This window comes from Oncorhynchus mykiss, chromosome 8 (assembly GCF_057628025.1).
Source record: "Oncorhynchus mykiss isolate SJ-2025 chromosome 8, ASM5762802v1, whole genome shotgun sequence".
In the NCBI taxonomy this organism is placed as follows: domain Eukaryota; kingdom Metazoa; phylum Chordata; class Actinopteri; order Salmoniformes; family Salmonidae; genus Oncorhynchus; species Oncorhynchus mykiss.
The window spans coordinates 40,527,243-40,547,168 of NC_143029.1; the positions used below are offsets into that span (position 1 = coordinate 40,527,243).

General features: G+C 43.7%; 1 protein-coding gene across 2 annotated transcripts in view; it reads left to right on the forward strand.

Annotated features, from left to right (window-relative positions):
• Positions 1-12,523: 12,523 nt before the first annotated feature.
• Positions 12,524-19,926, forward strand: part of LOC110529903 (putative methyltransferase-like protein 24) — a 107,576-nt gene continuing 100,173 nt past the window's right edge. The window contains exon 1 of one of the 2 annotated variants that reach the window (XM_021612557.3): positions 12,524-13,434. In XM_021612557.3, the coding sequence (XP_021468232.1) occupies positions 13,078-13,434 (357 nt within the window). In that variant the 5' untranslated portion in view covers positions 12,524-13,077. The remainder of the gene's footprint in view (positions 13,435-19,926) is intronic. The other variant, XM_090243428.1, reaches the window with a different exon arrangement.

Sequence of the window (19,926 nt, forward strand, 5' to 3'; positions counted from 1 at the left end):
CCGCTACCTCCGCCTTTGTGCAAGGAGGAGCAGGAGGAGCACTGCCAGAGCCCTGCAAAATGACCTCCAGCAGGCCACAAATGTGCTTGTGTCTGCTCAAACGGTCAGAAACAGACTCCATGAGGGTGGTATGATGGCCCGACGTCCACAGGTGGGGGTTGTGCTTACAGCCCAACACCGTGCAGGACGTTTTTCATTTGCCAGAGAACACCAAGATTGGCAAATTCGCCACTGGCGCCCTGTGGTCTTCACAGATGAAAGCAGGTTCAAACTGAGCACATGTGACAGATGTGACAGAGTCTGGAGACGCCGTGGAGAACGTTCTGCTGCCTGCAACATCCTCCAGCATGACCGGTTTGGCGGTGGGTCAGTCATGGTGTGGGGTTGCATTTTTTGGGGGGGCCGCACAGCCCTCCATGTGCTCGCCAGAGGTAGCCTGACTGCCATTAGGTACCGAGATGAGATCCTCAGACCCCTTGTGAGACCATATGCTGGTGCGGTTGGCCCTGGGTTCCTCCTAATGCAAGACAATGCTAGACCTCATGTGGCTGGGGTGTGTCAGCAGTTCCTGCAAGAGGAAGGCATTGATGCTATGGACTGGCCCGCCCGTACCCCAGACCTGATTCCAAATGAGCACATCTGGGACATCATGTCTCGCTCCATCCACCACAGACTGTCCAGGAGTTGGCAGATGCTTTATAGTCCAGGTCTGGGAGGAGATGCCTCAGGAGACCATCCGGCACCTCATCAGGAGCATGCCCAGGCATTGTAGGGAGGTCATACAGGCACATGGAGGCCACACACACTACTGAGCCTCATTTTGACTTGTTTTAAGGACATTACGTCAAAGTTGATACAGCCTGTAGTGTGGTTTTCCACTTTAATTTTGAGTGTGACTCCAAATCCAGACCTCCATGGGTTGATAAATTTGATTTCCATTGATAATTTTTGTGTGATTTTGTTGTTAGCACATTCAACTATGTAAAGAAAAAAGTATTTAATAAGAATATTTCATTCATTCAGATCTAGGATGTGCTATTTTAGTGTTCCCTTTATTTTTTTCAGCAGTGTAGTAGCACAGACTCCGACAAATATTTTAACCAATGCACCATCCAGGGCAATGTACAGATAAATGTGACATACAATAAGTAGCTATAGCTATGTCATCTGTGGTAGATAACAAAGATAATGTATGGTTTAATTTATTATTCTTTGGTCTGAACAGAGAACACATTTTCTCTGCCAGGCAAATCTACCTAGAAAACAGCTTAAACAAATGCAAATGCAGCTACTTTGCTGTAATTGACGTGACTGAAAGTTAGCCGTAGTTGGCTAGCTATCAAGCAAGGAATAAGAACGCTGCCAGCCAGTATGGCAATGGAAGATTTAGAATGAATGATTGGGTTGCGTTTATAGATACAGAACAAAAAGACTGAACAACTGGGTCGCATCCACAGATACAGAACAAAAGACTGAACGACTGGGTAGCGTCTCTAGCACCCCTAGATTTGTGTCAGGACTATATCTTGTGGAAGGATGATAAATTAATCAAAATAACGTTTTTAATGAAAACATATCAATCATTATTTGAAAATGTTGGTAACCCGTTGTATAAAAATGATAATTCCCTCGCAGCTGGTGTTTGGAGGATATATTGGCTTGGTTTGCTGGTGCTCGACTTCGTCTCTGGCATTACAATACCGGTGTCAATATATCCTCCAAACACCGGCTTCTCGGGCATTATCACTTAAGTGGAAAGAACAATGGAGGGGGATAGTCACCTAGAACAGGTGATAAAGAACGAGCGGTTATGCATTATTTCACTGTGAGAAACCAACAATCGTGAGATCTCTCATACAGTCACTCACTCCCCGCTGGGCAAAAACTGGTTGAATCAACATTGTTTCCACGTCATTTCAACCAAAACCTGATATGCGATGACATTTAATCATCATGGAAAACTGACAATTTTTTTCTGATTTCACATTGAATTCACTCTAGTTGACAACTCAACCAAATGTAAATAAAAATTGTTGAACTGATTTCTGTGCCCGATGGGTTCTTACTTACTTATTTTCTCAACAAAAATAAAAACGATTAAGGCCTCTACATGAGAGTGTCAAATGAATAGCTGTCTGTGACTAAATTGTCATTGGGATTATTGTAGCGTAGTCGTTTGACACTGTCAATCTCTCCGAAGCACTCTGTGGCCTCTCGTTATTGGTTGGTGTTGACTTCTGCTTTGCATGGCCAACTGGAGTGGATTTCGCAGAACCCAGGGTCAATCAAAGGGTCAATGACCCCTACATCTGACTACATCTGATTGCTCTCTCTCTCTCTCTCTCTCTCTCTCTCTCACACACATACACACACACAGTTGCTCCATCCAAGTCGACTGCCAAGGTTCCTGGCTGTAAATCTAAATTGTTCAGTCCGACATGACTTGCTTCACAGGGTCCGCCTCATGGGTACATTTCTTCACCCCATGTCTTGTTCTAGTCGCATCCCCACTCCTCACCATATTAGGCTGTATTCTGGGTGCAGTATCCCTGACTGACCACATGGTGGCACCAGAGAGTGTTACATCTGTTAGAGTTTAGCTGGTTGTTGTGAGTGTTAGTCCATCATGTCCCTTTATGGCTCTGTGCTGTCTTCTCCCATTACACACTTGCATAACTGGAGGGGGAAACAAATGTTGATACTTCAATCTACATACAATACCTCATAATGACAAAGCAAAAACGAGCTCCGACTGGGAAAATACATTTGGAAAGGTCATCCAGCCTCTTTCTAGAGCTCCGACCTGACGTCAGTTCCAAATCACCATAAATCAAGAGAATGCCAGACTCTGATGACAACGTTTGATGACAAAATTTGCCCACGAAGGACCGCTGTGCTACCTTCCTGTTCAAGGGAGCAGAGCACAACAAGGTGAGTCCAAAAATGTATTGTATTCTGCTGCATAAATTATGCAAAATATGCCAGGGAGAAACAGTGCCTTCGGAAATAATTCACACCCCTTGACTTTTTTCACATTTTGTTACACCCTTATTCTAAAATGTATTAAATATTTTTTTCCCTCATTAATCTACACACACTACCCCATAATGACAAAGACAAATTATTTTTTGAATTTTTTGCTAATTTTAAAAGAAACTAAAAACTGAAATATCACATTTACATAAGTATTCAGACCCTTTACTCAGTACTTTGTTGAAGCACCTTTGGCAGCGATTACAGCATTGAGTCTTCTTGGGTTTGATGCTACAAGCTTGGCACACCTGTATTTGGGGAGTTTCTCCCATTCTCTGCAGATGCTCTCAAGTCCTGTCAGGTTGGATGGGGAGCGTTGCTACACAGCTATTTTCAGGTCTCTCCAGATATGTTCGATTGGGTTCTAGTCCAGGCTCTAGCTGGGCCACTCAAGGACATTCAAAGACTTGTCCCGAATCCACTCCTGCTTTGTGTTGAGATGGTGCTTACGGTCAATGTCCTGTTGGAAGGTGAAACGTCACACCAGTCTGAGGTCCTGAGCACTCTGGAGCAGGTTTTCATCAAGGATCTCTCTGTACTTTGCTCCGTTTATGTTTCCCTCGATCCTGACTAGTCTACCAGTCCCTTCTGCTGAAAAACATCCCCACAGCATGATGCTGCCACCACCATGCTTCACTATAGGGATGATGTGAAGTTTCCTCTAGACGTGATGCTTGGCATTCAGGCCAAAGAGTTCAATCTTGGTTTCATCAGACCAGAAAATCTTGTTTCTCATGATCTGACAGTCCTTTAGGTGCCTTTTGTTAAACTCCATGTGCCTTTTACTGAGGAGTGGCTTCCGTCTGACCACTCTACCATAAAGACCTGTTTGGTGGCTGCAGAGATGGTTGTTCTTCTGGAAGGTTCTCCAAATTTCCACAGAGGAACTCTGGAGCTCTGTCAAAGTGACCATCGGTCCCCGACCCCGATTGCTCAGTTTGGCTGGGTGGCCAGCTCTAAGAAGAGTATTGGTGGTTCTTAACTACTTCCATTTAAGAATGATGGAGGCCACTGTGTTCTTGGTGACCTTCAACGCTGCATAAATGTTTTGGTACACTTCCCCAGATCTGTGCATCGACAGCAGCATTCCACCCTGCATCCCACTGCTTGCTTGCTTGCTTCTGAAGCTAAGCAGGATTGGTCCTAGTTGGTCCCTAGATGGGAGACCAGATGCTGCTGGAAGTGGTGTTGGAGGGCCAGTAGGAGACACTCTTTCCTCTGGTCTAAAAAAATATCCCAATACCTGACAGCAGTTATTAGGGACATTGTCCTATGTAGGGGGCTGTCTTTCGTATTGGATGTTAAACGGGTGTCCTGACTGTGGTCACTAAAGAGCCCATGGCACTTATCATAAGAGTAGGGATGTTAACCCCAGAATCCTGGCTACATTCCGTATCTGGCCCTTCTACCATCATGATCACCTAATCATCCCCAGCGTACAATTGGCTCATTCATCCCCCTCCTATCCCCTGTAAATATTCCCCAGGTTGTTGCTGTAAATGATGTGTTCTCAGTCAACTTACCTGGTTAAATAAATGTCTCGGAGCTCCTTTAATTCCTTTAACCTCATGGCTTGGTTTTTGCACTGTCAACTGTGGGACCTTATATAGACAGGTATGTGCCTTTCCAAATCATGTCCAACCAGTCTCATAGCTGAATACTTCTGTAAATAAGACATTTCAGGCATTTCTTTATTTTCAATACATTTTTGCAAAAATGTCTAAAAACCTGTTTTTGCTTTGTCTTTATGGAATATTGTGTGTAGATGAGGAATTTTATTTAATCCATTTTAGAATAAGGCTGTAACTTGACAAAATGTGGAAAAATTGAAGGGGTCTGAATACTTTCCAAATGCACTGTATCAGCCTTTCCCTGAAAACCACACTGAAGAGAAGTGAAACACGGCAGAAACAGACCTAATCAAATCTGATTCATTGAAAGTACTTTTATTTGTACAGATTTTTTTCCAATCGCTTTGTGCAATTTTCACAAGTATATGGTACATTTTCACAATGCTTAGTACAAAACTCAAAACATAATCAAAAAGGCAGTTGTTGCAAAACTCTAAGCACATTTTCAATTGACAACACACAAAATCATACAGTGACTTTTTCACCATTTAGAAATACGTTTCACATTGCAATACATGTTCATATAAATGAATTGCTTTTCACAATGCAATGCTCACATTACTTTTGATATGATTGTCTTCTCATTTGTATAAATACAATTGTCTATTAAGCAAAGAACTGGGCCTCCCGAGTGGCGCAGTGGTCTAAGGCACTTCATCGCAGTATTGCAGCGTCACTACAGCTGTGTCACAACCGGCCATGACCTGGAGTCTTGATAGGGCAGCGCACATTTGGCCCATCGTCGTCGGGATTAGGGGAGTGTTTGGCCGGGGGGCCTTCACTTGGCTCATCACGCTCTAGCGACTCCTTGTGGTGGCCGGGCGCCTGCAGGTTGACTACGGTCGTTAGTTTGAATGGTGTTTCCTCCGATGCAAGCTTCCAGGTTAAGCGAGCGGGTATCGAAAAGCAAGGCTTGGTGGGTCATGTTTCGAAGGACGCAAGACTCGACCTTCGCCTCTCCCGAGCCCGTTGAGGAGTTGCAGTGATGAGACAAGATCGTAATCACGGAAAAGGGGGGGTGGGGGAATGTAAATAATAATAATTCACCAGAAACACGTGGGCGGATTTAGCAGAGCGAGGTGGCTGGAAAGGATGGGACAGGCAGAGCAGTGACTGTATGCTAGCAGGATTTAATGATGATGAGGGACAAGAACTTCCATAAATAATGATTTAATAAATGTACAATTGATAAAATAATGTATATGTTGAAAGATAATGATAAAATAATTCCACTCTGAAACCGTATAACTGTATGAAATTGATTCGAATCATAAATCGGATGGTGTGTGTAGTTTTAGTCAGAATTACAATGTATCTGTATGGTGGAAAAAAGACTGTCTGAGCAAGGCGTAGCTTAGGATTTGAACTTGTATGTGGGGGGCCTAGGAAAATCTCTAGGCCTCGGAGGAACCTATGAGAGCATAGTACTTCTCAAGGTTCCCCTCATCTCGGGGGAATGGAACTGCCGGCTGGGCAGTGATCCACAGTGGTGAGAACTATAGAGATAAAAACTCACCTGCTGTTTGTGTGGAAGTATGTGGGTAGGATACCTACTGTTTGTGTGGAAGTATGTGGGTAGGATACCTACTGTTTGTGTGGAAGTCTGTGCGTAGGATACCTACTGTTTGTATGGAAGTATGTGTGCAGCTATAAAATGGATGTCTTTGTATAATGGACTTCAGAACGTTCTCTGAATAAACTGTACTATCTGTTTGCATAAGCTAGTAGAGTCTTTGACTAATTATTATTAAACCCATGGTCTTACAGATCTCGGGGATTGGTCAGAGCCATTGATTGTCAGTTATTATCATCATTGGGATTGAAAATTCTCGTGACAACAATAGGCCTAAATAGGCAAGAACTATTAGGCCTATGGTTGGCGAGTCCGAGATAACCGAGCTAGTTGGTGATGTTAATAGTGACGTGTCTGTTGATGGCACACGAGTTGAAGAATTGTCCATGGTTCTGGCGCTGGTTGGTGATAGCCAGTGCTTGCCTCTTCTTTGGCGGCGCATGGGACGTCCCGCTCCCATTGTTGCCAGCTGAATTGGCACTCCAGCGTTTTCTGTTCTCTATGTTAGGCTGCCAATAACACTTAAGTCAGCTCTCAGACCGATGGCCACTCACAGCCGTTATTTCCCTTACATCCAGGCCATGTAGGCTCGGCCCTAAACAATGTGCTCTCTGTCACCTGGAGCTACAAAGTAAAATGGCCCAACAAAACAGAAAGGACAATGCTTCAAGTACCAGTCCGCCATTTCCCCTCTGAGGGGCCAAAATGTATCTCTCTCTACAGTATCCAGAGGACTGACTATTGAATATGTGATAGATGCCAAACATGGATACTATGGGATTATTCTATCTGAAACTTGTCCTATGAGTAGCATTCTAATGCCATCTATATGGATGTATGATCTCAGTGGTAACTTGTATCTGTCCAGGGTGAACTTTAAATTACTCTCTGCAAAGGGATTTATTTGTCCTTTCAGGATTTCTGTCTTATTTACATTGGGCTCAGGTTCGTGTAAACCTGGTATTGTTTGAATGGTCAATGGTGGATGGTTTTACACCTTCAGATGTTATAAATGAAATGAAGGTCTGCTGTTCTCTCTGATCCTGTCCATTGGAGGAAGGTTGTATGATCAATTATAATTTCCTAGGCTTCTAGGCCTAGTATGCATGGCTTTGTCCATGCTTTATCTTTTAAGTGTACCTAGGATCTGTGTCTAGAATTATGCTTTGCTAATGGCAGCATTGTCTTGTAACTTAAGCTTATTGCCTTGTATGTGAATCCATTCATTTTACAAATATAAACGCAATGTGTAAAGTGTTGGTCCCATGTTTCATGAGCTGAAATAAAACATCCCACAAATGTTCCATACTCACAAAAGCTTATTTTTCTCAAATTTTGTGTTCAAATCTATATACATCCCTCAGCATTTATCTTTCGTCAATATAATCCTTCCATCTGACAGGTTTGACATATGAAGAAGCTGATTAAACAGCATTATCATCACACCATCATGCACCTTTTGCTGGGGACAACAAACGGCCACTCTAAAATGTGCAGTTTTGTCAAAAACACAATTCCACAGATGTCTCAAGTTTTGAGCGAGTGCGCAATTGGCATGCTGACTGCAGGAATGTCCACTGGAGCTGTTGCCAGAGAATTTAATGTACATTTCTCTACCATAAGCCGCCTCCAACGTCGTTTTAGAGAATTTGGCAGTACGTCCAACCGGCCTCACTATCGCAGACCACGTATAGCTACGCCAGACTAATCAAATCAAATCAAATGTATTCATATAGCCCTTCGTACATCAGCTGATATCTCAAAGTGCTGTACAGAAACCCAGCCTAAAACCCCAAACAGCAAGCAATGCAGGTGTAGAAGCAGGACTAAGACCTCGACATCCGGCTTCTTCACCTGCGGGATCGTCTGAGACCCGCCAGACGGAAAGCTGATGAAACTGTGGGTTTGCACAACTGCTCAAACTGTCAGAAATCGTCTCAGGTAAGCTCATCTGCATGCTCGTTGTCCTCACTAGGGTCTTGACCTGACTGCAGTTCGGTGTCGTAACCGACTTCAGTGGGAAAATGGTTACCTTTGGATGGCCACTGGCAAGCTGGAGATGTGTGCACTTCACGGACTAATCTCGGTTTCAACTGTAAAGGGCAGATGGCAGACAGATGTCGTGTGGGTGAGCGGTTTGCTGATGTCAACATTGTGAACAGAGTGCCCCACGGTGGGGTTGAGGCTATGGTATGGGCAGGCATGAGCTATGGACAATGAATAAATTTGCATTTTATCGATGGAAATTTGAATGCACAGAGATACCGTAATGAGACCCTGAGGCCCATTGTCATGCCATTCCTCCACAGCCATCACCTCATGTTTCAGCATGATAATGCACAGCCCCATGTCGCAAGGATCTGAACACAATTTATGGAAGCTGAAAATGTCCCAGTTCCTCCATGGCCTGCATACTCACCAGACATGTCAACCACTGAGGATGTTTGGGATGTGCTGGCGCAACGTGTACAACAGTTCCCGTCAATATCCAGCAATTTCGAACAGCCATTGAAGAGGAGTGGGACAACATTCCACATGTCACAATCAACAGCCTGATCAACTCTATGCAAAGGAGATGTGTCCCGCTGCGTGAAGCAAATGGTGGTCAAGCTAGATACTGACTGGTTTTCTGATCCACGCCCCTACCTTTTTTTTAAGGCATCTGTGATCACCAGATGCATATCTGTATTCCCAGTCATGTGAAATCCATAGATTAGGTCCTAATGAATTTCTTCAAATTTATTGATTTCCTTGTTTGAATTTGTTGCTTTTTGTTCAGTGTACTATTGTATTCCACAGTGTACTACACAATTCTATATTCTAAGTACTAGACATGATTGAGGGATACTACAATGTGTAGTATAGTATTTTATAGTATACTACAGTATTCTATAGTAAGTACTATAGTAAATTGTAGTATTTTTATGTGGGCATGCTCAAGACAGGTTTGATGCAAACTAGTGCCTGGTAAACGTTTATGTTGCTTTGAATAATTATATTTGACATTTGATTACAGTACACCTATGTTTTATATATGAACAATGCATTTATTTTTGATGCATAAATGATTATGAAAGACGTCTTCAATGAACACCTTTGATCACATGGGTTATAAATGATTGGGAGTGCAAGTGTATTGTTTATGTGAAAAGTAACTTACTGTAGCATATAACAATCAAAGGGCAATTTTGAAACATGTATTTTGCATTTTTTACAACTAAATTGTAAAAACATCATTATCTTGTGTTCTGGTGATTCAGTCAGTGTTCTCATGGCATTTCACAGGTAACTTATATGTCAATGGTTGTGAGGTGAAAGATGTCTCCAAACAAAATCAATGCACAATAAAAGGTTTTGAAAATAAGGCTTGCTGCATTATTGCATTACATGTTACCAGTTTGTAGTTTTGTACTAAGAATTTTTCAAATTCACCACATACTTAATGTATCGATATCATGTATCGATTGAAAACAAATGTAACTAACATCCTCCATATTGACTGGGGAATATAGTTTAATTTAAATAACCCAGTTTAATTTAAATTAAATAAAATAGTATTGGTCACATACACATGTATGATGTTAATGCAGTGTAGCGAAATGCTTCTAGTTCCGACAGTGCAGTAATATCTAACAAGTAATCTAACAATTCTCCAACAACTACCTAATATACACATCTAAAGGGGTGAATGAGAATACGTACATAAAAGTATATTGATGAGCGATGGCCGAGCAGCATAGACAAGGTGCAATAGGTGGTATAAAACACAGTATATACATGTGATATGAGTAATGTAAGATATATAAACATTATTTAAAGTGGCATTGTTTAAAGTGGCTAGTGATCCATTTATTAAAGTGGCCAGTGATTGGGTCTCAATGTATGCAGCAGCCTCTCTGAGTTAGTGATTGCTGTTTAGCAGTCTTGAGATAGAAGTTGTTTTTCCAGTCTCTCGGTCCCAGCTTTGATGGACCTGTACCTACCTCGCTTTCTGGATGGTAGCGGTGTGAACAGGCAGTGGCTCAGTTGGTTATTGTCCTTGATGATCTTTTTGGCCTTTCTGTAACATCGGGTGCTGCAGGTGTCATGGAGGGCAGGTAGTTTACACCCGGTGATGCGTTGTACAGACCTCACTACCCTCTGGAGAGCTTTACGGTTAAGGGCGGTGATACAGCCCGACAGGATGCTCTTGATTGTGCATCTGTAAAAGTTTGTCAGGATTTGGGTGACAAGCCAAATTTCTTCAGCCTCCTGAGGTTGAAGAGGCACTGTTGCACCTTCTTCACCACACTGTCTGGGTGGGTGGACCATTTCAATTTGTCTGTGATGTGTACGCTGAGGAACTTAAACTTTTCCAGCTTTTCCACTGCTGTCCCTTTGATGTGGATGATGGGTGCTCCCTCTGCTGTTTCCTGAAGTCCAAGATCATATCCTTTGTTTTGTTGACGTTGAGTGAGAGGTTATTTTCCTGACACCACACTCGAGTGCCCTCACCTCATCCCTGTAGGCCGTCTCGTCGTTGTTGGTAATCAAGCCCACTACTATTGTGTGGTTTGCAAACTTGATGATTGAGTTGGAGGTGTTCATGTCCACGCAGTCATGGGTGAACAGGGAGTACTGGAGGGGGCTGAGCACGCACCCTTGTGGGGCCCCAGTGTTGAGGGTCAGCGAATCGGAGATGTTGTTTCCTACCTTCACCACCTGGGGTCGGCCTGTCAGAAAGTCCAGGACCCAATTGCACAGGGCGGGGTTGAGACACAGGGCCTCCAGCTTGATGATGAGCTTGGAGGGTACTATGGTGTTGAATGCTGAGCTGTAGTCAATGAACAGCATTCTTACGTAGGTATTCCACTTTTCCAGATGGGATAGGGCAGTGTGCAGTGTGAGTTCATCGTCCGTGGACCTGTTTGGGCGGTATTCAAACTGAAGTGGGTCTAGAGTGGCCGGTAAGGTGGAAGTGATATGATCCTTGACAAGTCTCTCAAAGCACTGATGACAGAAGTGAGTGCTATGGGGCAGTAGTCATTTAGTTCAGTTATCTTTGCCTTCTTGGGTACAGGAACAATGGTAGCCATCTCAAAGCATGTGGGGACAACATACTGGAATAGGGAGTGATTGAATATGTCCGTAAACACACTAGCCAGCTGGTCTGCGCATGCTCTGAGGACACTGCTAAGGATGCCATCTGGCCAGCAGCCTTGCGAGGGTTAACACATTCAAATGTTTTACTCACATCAGGCCGCGGGCACTGTATTATCCTCGAAGCGGGCAAAGAAGGTGTTTAATTGTGTGTGTGTGTATGTGTGTGTGTGTGTGTGTGATACTTCTCTCTACATACAGGTGGCAACAGAGTACTGTGTGTCTCTGGTCAATACCACAAGTCTGTTTTCATAAATAAAGAGTACACTGTCTGGGTGCCTCCCATTCCCCTCCTTTCATAAAGCCTGTGTGGATCCTTATTCATTACCCCCACAACTTCACTGGCATCAATTAATAAAGTCCCCCAAACTTTTCCCAGATGTGCTAAAAATCCACTTATTTCAATCAGCCAGGCATACTGTAAACTCTTTTTACCATTTGAAATGTCAGAATTAATAGATGGGAGCTGCAGTAGGGGGATTGGAATATTTTTTTTATGAAGAAAGGAGCAATTGGGCTGCTTCTGGGAAGTGGGAGTAAGTGTACATTTTGGCTGTCCCCATAGGAGAACCCTTTGAAGAACCATTTTTGGTTCCATGTTGAACCCTTTTGGGTTTCATCTAGGACCCTTTCCAAAGATTGTTCTGCATGGAGCCCAAAATGTTTTTTATCTGGAACCAAAAAAGGTTCTTCTATAGGGAGAACCGGAGAACCCTTTTGAAACTATTTTTTTCTAAGAGTGTAGAGTGATTCAAAGTGATTTCATAGGACCCAACCGTTTAGAATAATCATGTTTATACCCACAGTGTGAGAGAGAAAGGGAGAATGAAAGCAAGAACGAGAGCTCTAAAGTAGATGAAGCTCTCTCATTCTTTCATTTAATACACCCCGAAACCTTTTCTAATCAACCTCTGTATCCCTTTCCTCTCCATTCTTCCCATTTGTTTTCTTTTCCCTCGTTCCTCTCTTTCTGTGACAGACTGCAAAACACACCTTTGATTTAAAAGCACACACACACACACACCGTTATTATAATGCTCCACCCTCCAAGGCTGCACTTCATTGTCTCCCTTTCCTTCGCTTTCTCTAATTCCCACTCCTCCATCTCCCTCTCTATATGACCTCCTCTGTGCATGAAACAGAGTTTAAGTAGAGAGAAAATGTGAGGCCTTGGTAACAGCAATCTGTGGATGTGTTGGCCCTGCCCAGTGTGGAGTTACAGTAACCCTAGACACAGGGGAACATAGAGAGGGAGGGGACAGATGGAGTGAGAGGGGTGTGTGCGAGAAAGAAGTGTGAGGGCTAGGAGAGAGAAGGGGAAGTTCCAAACTTTTCAATGAAAGCCACACGCTCTTTTCCGCGAGTTGTGTGCAGAGGCTCACATACACTGACACACACATACACAGGAAGGAGTCGAGAAAGAGAGACACACACACACACAGACTGAGGTAGTTGTTTTGCGAAGAGCAGGTGTCCTCCTGTCTCACAAACCTTCAGCACTGCTCCTGCTTATCTTGATCAAACTGTGGACTTCCAAGTGGAGGGAAGGAGGGAAAGAAGGAGGACAGGAGAAAGACTAACCACTCCAAGGAGGAGGAGAGGAAGAACGGGATAGAGACAGAGAACAACAATCTCACTGTTCAGAACATGGACCGAGGCTAGAAAGAGAGGAACAGGAAAAAGGGAGAGATACAGAGAGAGATGTGGCCAGGCATGGGGAGAGACAGACTGACTAGAGGACTGGTTCTGCGCCTGTGTCTTCTCCTCACCTCTCTCTGTGTCTGTGTTCACATTTACCTGGAGCTGGGGAGCAGGAGGGGGGCACCTTCACACCTCATTTTAGGATGTCCCACACAGACCAACCAGGTGCTACCAGACAAGGGTGCGAGGACACGGGGGACAAAGGACCCCATGGAGCCCAACTTCGGGACTGAGGACAGAGCCATGAAGAGAATGGTGTCCTACGTACGCACGCTGAAGAATGACTCTGTAGCAGGGAAGACGGGGGGAGGGGACAACCCCTCCACGTGCTGCCCACCTTTGCGACCAAAGAGAAAGGTGAGTGAGGGCGATTATACCTGCAGTAGGGTGGTGACCACTAAACACTTATCTGAAGTCAATTCTGCTGTTTAATTGTTCATGATTGAGGATTATAATTGTGGAACTATAGAAGTGTTATCTGATCCTAGAGCAGAGCTTAGTGGACAATGCCCACCTGGAGAGTGTGACTCAATAAGGGGACGTTCGGGAGCACTTGTTCAGTCACTGTGCTGTTGGCACAAAGCTGCTTAATCCTTAGGGGCTGACAGATAAGAGTTCAAACTAAGAGGAGGAGAGGAGAAGGGCAGTGGGATCAATGAGAGATCAATGGGTAGGCTGTAGGCTGAAGAGGAGAGAGAGGCTGACTGTTGTTAGATTACAGAGAGGAAAGGACTCTTAAGTGGTCGATGATAAACTGAGCTGTTGCACTGAACTACAGACAATGGAGAGAGTTGAGGAGAATTACTCTGATAGACACTCTCAAACTGAAAGAACCATAGACTCAAATGTTCTACTTCTAACTTGGAAGAAAAATGTTCAACTTTAGAATAGTGAAATGTGCTTGGATGGGGGTGCTAGCACTTGTGAAACATGCTAAATATATGCTGTGAGAGATGTTTACGTATGAAAGTGGGTGGGCAAAAGAGTTTTAACTAGGGGTTTAGAGATTTTCTACTAAGTTACTTGGGGTGGGAGTCCCACACAGAGACAAAGACACTCCTTGCTGCCACACCTATAAACACACACACACCACTATTGAGTCTCCTCTGGCTGTTTCTGAAGCTGAATGTCAATAGAGGATCCAGTCCTAACAAACAAACTTTCAGAGACGAACAAACACACACACACACACGACCTCTGACCATGCACCACACTACCTGTTGACTCCAAATTCATTCACTTTCTTTGTTTATCTGTCTACCATTTATCACTTTGGCTCTCTCTTCTTCCCCCAACGTTCTATCCCTCTCTTTTCCCTGTTGTCTTCATCTAACTCCTTTCTCCCTCCTTCCCTCTCTTCACCCCTCAATCTCTTTCCCTTCCGTAGAGAGCTTTTTCTGTCTCGATTTTGGTATGTTCTTTATTTCTAGGTTTTGTGTTTCTACGTTTGGGTATGGTTCTCAATCAGCGACAGCCGTCTATCGTTGTCGCTGATTGGGTATCATACTTAGGCAGCCTGTTTTGCCACCTTAGGTTGTAAGATGTTGTTTTATGTTAGCTCTGTGTAGCCGTCAGAATGTGATGTTCGTTGGTCCGTTTGTTGTTTTGTTTCGTGTTCAGTTGAAATAAAGTATGAACACTCAACACGCTGCATCTTGGTCCACTTCTTCCGACGGAGCGTTACACCTCTCCTATCTGTCTCACTCCTCAGCAAGCCATGCTGCTCATTAGCTACCCACTCTTTCATCTCTGAATCTTTAAAGAGACACAAAACGCCAATCTCCTCAGCCACGTCTCAAAGGAGGCTGCTTGAAGATCACTGCAGGCCCCAAAAAAATGTATCACACATTATGCCTCATCACCCTGAGCACTGAGAGTTAGCTGGCCACTGCTGTGATATCAATAATACATAGTGCCATATGCCATATACTGCCTGGAGCTCTCTGCTTTTAAAACACAATTGTCACAAACTGCACTACGGGAGCAGAACCAGTGCTAAATTTGGACTGTTCAGTTCCGGGACCCATTTGGCCGGTTCCGGTACCTCTCATGGCATGAAAAATAATTGTCACTTTTTGCAATGTATAAGGCTATCAAAGTTTTCAAGGTTGATTCGTGTTGGGCCGGCCCGAGCTCAACATGCTGACCACACTGCTCGCGTCGCGTGCGCGAGGGTTGCAAAAGACATTTAAACATACATGTTATTCAATTATTGCACCCACACTGCTTCTTACGAAGCCTCTCCTTCATTGCCCGGGCGGTGTGTTTGGGATCATTGTCATGCTGAAAGACCCAGCCACGTTTCATCTTCAATGCCCTTGCTGATGGAAGGAGGTTTTCACTCAAAATCTCATGATACATGGCCCCATTCATTCTTTCCTTTACACGGATCAGTCGTCCTGGTCCCTTTGCAGAAAAACAGCCCCAAAGCACAATGTTTCCACCCCCATGCTTCACAGTAGGTATGGTGTTCTTTGGATGCAACTCAGCATTCTTTGTCCTCCAAACATGACGAGTTGAGTTTTTACCAAAAAGCTATATTTTGGTTTCATCTGACTATATGACATTCTCCCAATCTTCTTCTGGATCATCTAAATGCTCTCTAGCAAACTTCAGACGGGCCTGGACATGTACTGGCTTAGCCTTTTACGACTAGGGGCAGTATTTTAATTTTGGGATATTTTGTCACGAAAAGATGCTCGACTATGCATATAATTGAAACCTTTGGATAGAAAACACTGCCGTTTCCAAAACTGCAAAGATATTGTCGGTGAGTGCAACAGAACTGATGTTACAGGCGAATCCCAGATAAAAATCCAATCAGGAGGTGCCACATTTTTTGAAACCGACTCATGCCAATGACTCCTTATATGGCTGTGAATGAGCTACGAATGAGCTCACGTTTTCTACGTATTCCCCAAGGTGTCTACAGCATTGTGACATCTTTTTACGCATTTATGTTGAAGAATAGCCGTAAGGGACCACATTTAGCAAGTGGTCACATGATGTCTCCCGCAGAAAATCTTGCGTAAAGTACTGAGGTAGCCATTTTTCCAATCGCTTCTTATGAGAAACCGATTGTCTCGACGGATATATTATCGAATAGATATGTTAAAAACACCTTGAGGATTGATTCTAAACAACGTTTGGCATGTTTCTGTCAATATTATGGAGCTAATTTGGAAAAAAGTTTGGTGTTGTAGTGTCCGCATTTTCCGGTCGATTTCTCAGCCAAATGTGACAAACAAACGGGAGCTATTTCGCCTACAAAAATAATATTTTGGGAAAAAAGGAACATTTGCTATCTAACTGAGAGTCTCCTGAGTGAAAACATGCGAAGTTCTTCAAAGGTAAATTATTTAATTTGATTGCTTTTCTTATTTTCGTGAAAATGTTGCCTGCTGCCAGCAGAGCCTAGCAGAGCATTATGCCATGATAAACTTACACAAATGCTTGTCTAGCGTTGGCTGTAAAGCATATTTTGAAAATCTGAGATGACAGTTTGATTAACAAAAGGCTAAGCTGTGTCTCAATATATTTCATTTGTGATTTTCATGAATAGGAACATTTTCTAGGGGTATTTATGTTCGCTGCGTTATGCTAATTCGTTTGAGGCTATGATTACGCTCCCGGATCCGGGTTTGAGAGTCACAAGAAGTTATTAAGCAGGGGGACACGTCTGGCACTGCAGGATTTGAGTCCCTGGTGGCGTAGTGTGTTACTGATGGTAGGCTTTGTTACTTTGGTCCCAGCTCTCTGCAGGTCATTCACTAGGTCCCCCCGTGTGGTTCTGGAATTCTTGCTCACCGTTCTTGTGATCATTTTGACCCCACAGGGTGAGATCTTGCTTGGATCCCCAGATCGAGGGAGATTATCAGTGGTCTTGTATGTCTTCCATTTCCTAATAATTGCTCCCACAGTTGATTTCTTCAAACCAAGCTGCTTACCTATTGCAGATTCAGTCTTCCCAGCCTGGTGCAGGTCTACAATTTTGTTTCTGGTGTCCTTTGACAGCTCTTTGGTCTTGACCAGTTTGGAGTGTGACTATTTGAGGTTGTGGACATGTGTCTTTTATACTGATAACAAGTTCAAACTGGTGCCATTAATACAGGTAACGAGTGGAGGACAGAGGAGCCTCTTAAAGAAGAAGTTACAGGTCTGTGAGAGCCTGAAATCTTGCTTGTTTGTAGGTGATCAAATACTTATTTTCCACCATAATTTGCAAATAAATTCATAAAGAAATCCTACAATGTGATTTTCTGGATTTTTTTCTCTCATTTTGTCTGTCATAGTTGAAGTGTACCTATGGTGAAAATTACAGGCCTCTCTCATCTTTTTAAGTGGGAGAATTGCACAATTGGTGGCTGACTAAATACTTTTTTGCCCCACTGTATATCCCAGGACAAATTAGATAGCAACAGCAAGCTAGCTAAATAGCACAAATTAGCTAGCAACTGCAAGCTAGCTAACGAAACCATGAATGTTTAATGCTTTTTGAAGTGTCCCCAAATGAATATAATTGGTTCAGTTTTTTTGATGATTCAACCTGTGAATCAAAAATTGGCGCACGATGGTGCACACGTGCGGCCGGTTTGGGTACGGTATCAGGTTTGCACAACATTGTAACCTGTGTTTGAGACCAATGCATGGCCTTGTGAAAAGCTTGCCTGTGTTTCTCACAGAACTGGAACGAGATTCCCTTTCTATGATCGCTCTCCCTCTCTCTGCTCTGATAGACATGAATGAGCCTGCAACTATCATCTCACCAGCCTTGCATTTCATAATTGATTTCCTTTCAGAATCATAGCTTGCACAGGGTTCTGAGGAGCTGCAGCACCCCTGATCAATTGAAAAACATTTGCCAAAGTTATAGAATTACTGCGGTCTTTTCAGAATAAAATAAAATAATTTAGAATAGCCTACTACACCATGAGAAAGCATATCATTTAGCCACACACGATCAACAGATTCTTTAAAAATAGCTTAGCTGTGGGGTGTAGCCCAATAACAAGGTATTGCGTACAGTTGGGAACGCGAGGAAAATCTGTCAGTGAACAAACAGCATGCAGACAAAACAGGCCTTTCGCAATACTTCAAATACAATCGCTGGAAAACACAGATTGAAAGCAAATGGCTCCTGCTGAAAAGAGAAGACTAATCTGTCTGCTGTAGGCTACCGAAATATTGCTTTACAAAGTAAAACGAGAGAGAGGCTTTTGGCACGGGCGCATCGGCCATCACCAGAGAGTGAGCTAAGCATCATTGGTTGAGTCAATGTAACTGGAAAGCATTTTTAGTACTATAATTTCATCCTTATATTGTAGCCTACAATATGTCTCCACACACCTAGGCCTAGGCTATTGATGGATTCAAGACATTATCGTTTTTATTGATCTCAGAATCTGTTTGTCAGTGTCAAAGTAGCCAGTCATTTCGATCACTTTGTACGGTATTATGGTGCTTCCATGACAACTGGGAACTCAAACAAAAAAACAAGGTGGAATCATGACCTCAGTGAGCTTCAGGTTGGAAAGTCGGAGCTCTAGAAAGAGTTCCCGACTTGGAATTCCGAGTTGGATGACCGTTCAAAATTTATTTTCCCAGTTAGAGCTCGTTTTTAACCGAGTTCCCAGTTGTCAGTTAACACGGCGTATCCCAGATACTCTGTTTCCTCTAACCCCACATAACACTTGGCAGGGTTCGCCGTAAGCCCTGCCTTTCTAAGGGCGTCTAAGTGGGATTCCCAATCTGGGCTGTAGATCCCCATGTCATCTAAATAAGCTGCGGTGTATGCTTGGTGCGGTTTTAGGACCTTGTTCATGAGCCATTGAAAGTTGGCTAGGGCCCCGTGTAAGCCGAATGGCATGACGGTGTATTGAAACAAACCGTCAGGGGTTGCAAAGGCTGTCTTTTCTTTGGCCCTGGGGGGTCAGAGGAATTTGCCAGTACAGTTTTGTCAGGTCCAGGGTCGTAATGTACCGAGCTTTAGCAATTTTCTTCAGTAGTTCGTCTACTCGAGGCATGGGGTAGGCATCAAACTTGGAGATTTCATTACAGAAGTCGTTACAGAACCGCAAAGACCCATCGGGCTTGGAGACCATCACAATTGAAAACACAACTCTGTTTTTCTGGATCAGGGTCTTTACTTCCTGTACTTGTGCTGGGGACAGAGTAGGTGAAATATTTACTTTGGCTGTCTCCTGAGTGTGTGTGGGGTATGTGACCATTAGTGTTTATCTCTCTCTCTCTCCATGCTTTTAACATGTTTATGTGATAGATCTGTTCCTGGGGCCGTCGACCTGGCTGTCGGATCCGATAATTAACTTATCCTATTCTCTCCAGTACTTCATATGGTCCTTTCCCATGTGGTTTGCACTCTACAGTGGGGATCAGCACTAACACCTTATCTCCCAGTTGAAATTCTCTCAGGGTAGCCTGCCGGTTATAAGTGTGCCGCTGGTGCTCTTGCGCTTGTCTCATGTGCTCTCGGATGATGGGCATGACTTTGGCTATCCTGTCTTGCATTGCCGTGACGTGCTTTATGACACTAGTATACGGGGTGGATTGGTGCTCCCAGGTTTCCCGGGCGATGTCTAAGATTCCCCGGGGGTGACTCCCGTATACCAGCTCAAAGGGAGAAAACCCCAGCGAGGCTTGAGGAACCTCTCTAATGGCAAACATCACATACGGCAACATGCAATCCCAGTTTTTCCCATCTTTATCGATTACCTTCCTGAGCATTGACTTCAGGGTCCTGTTGAATCTCTCAACCAGCCCGTCCGTCTGAGGATGGTAAACCGATGTCCTCAACTGTTTCACCTGCCACAATTTACAAAGGTCCGCCATAAG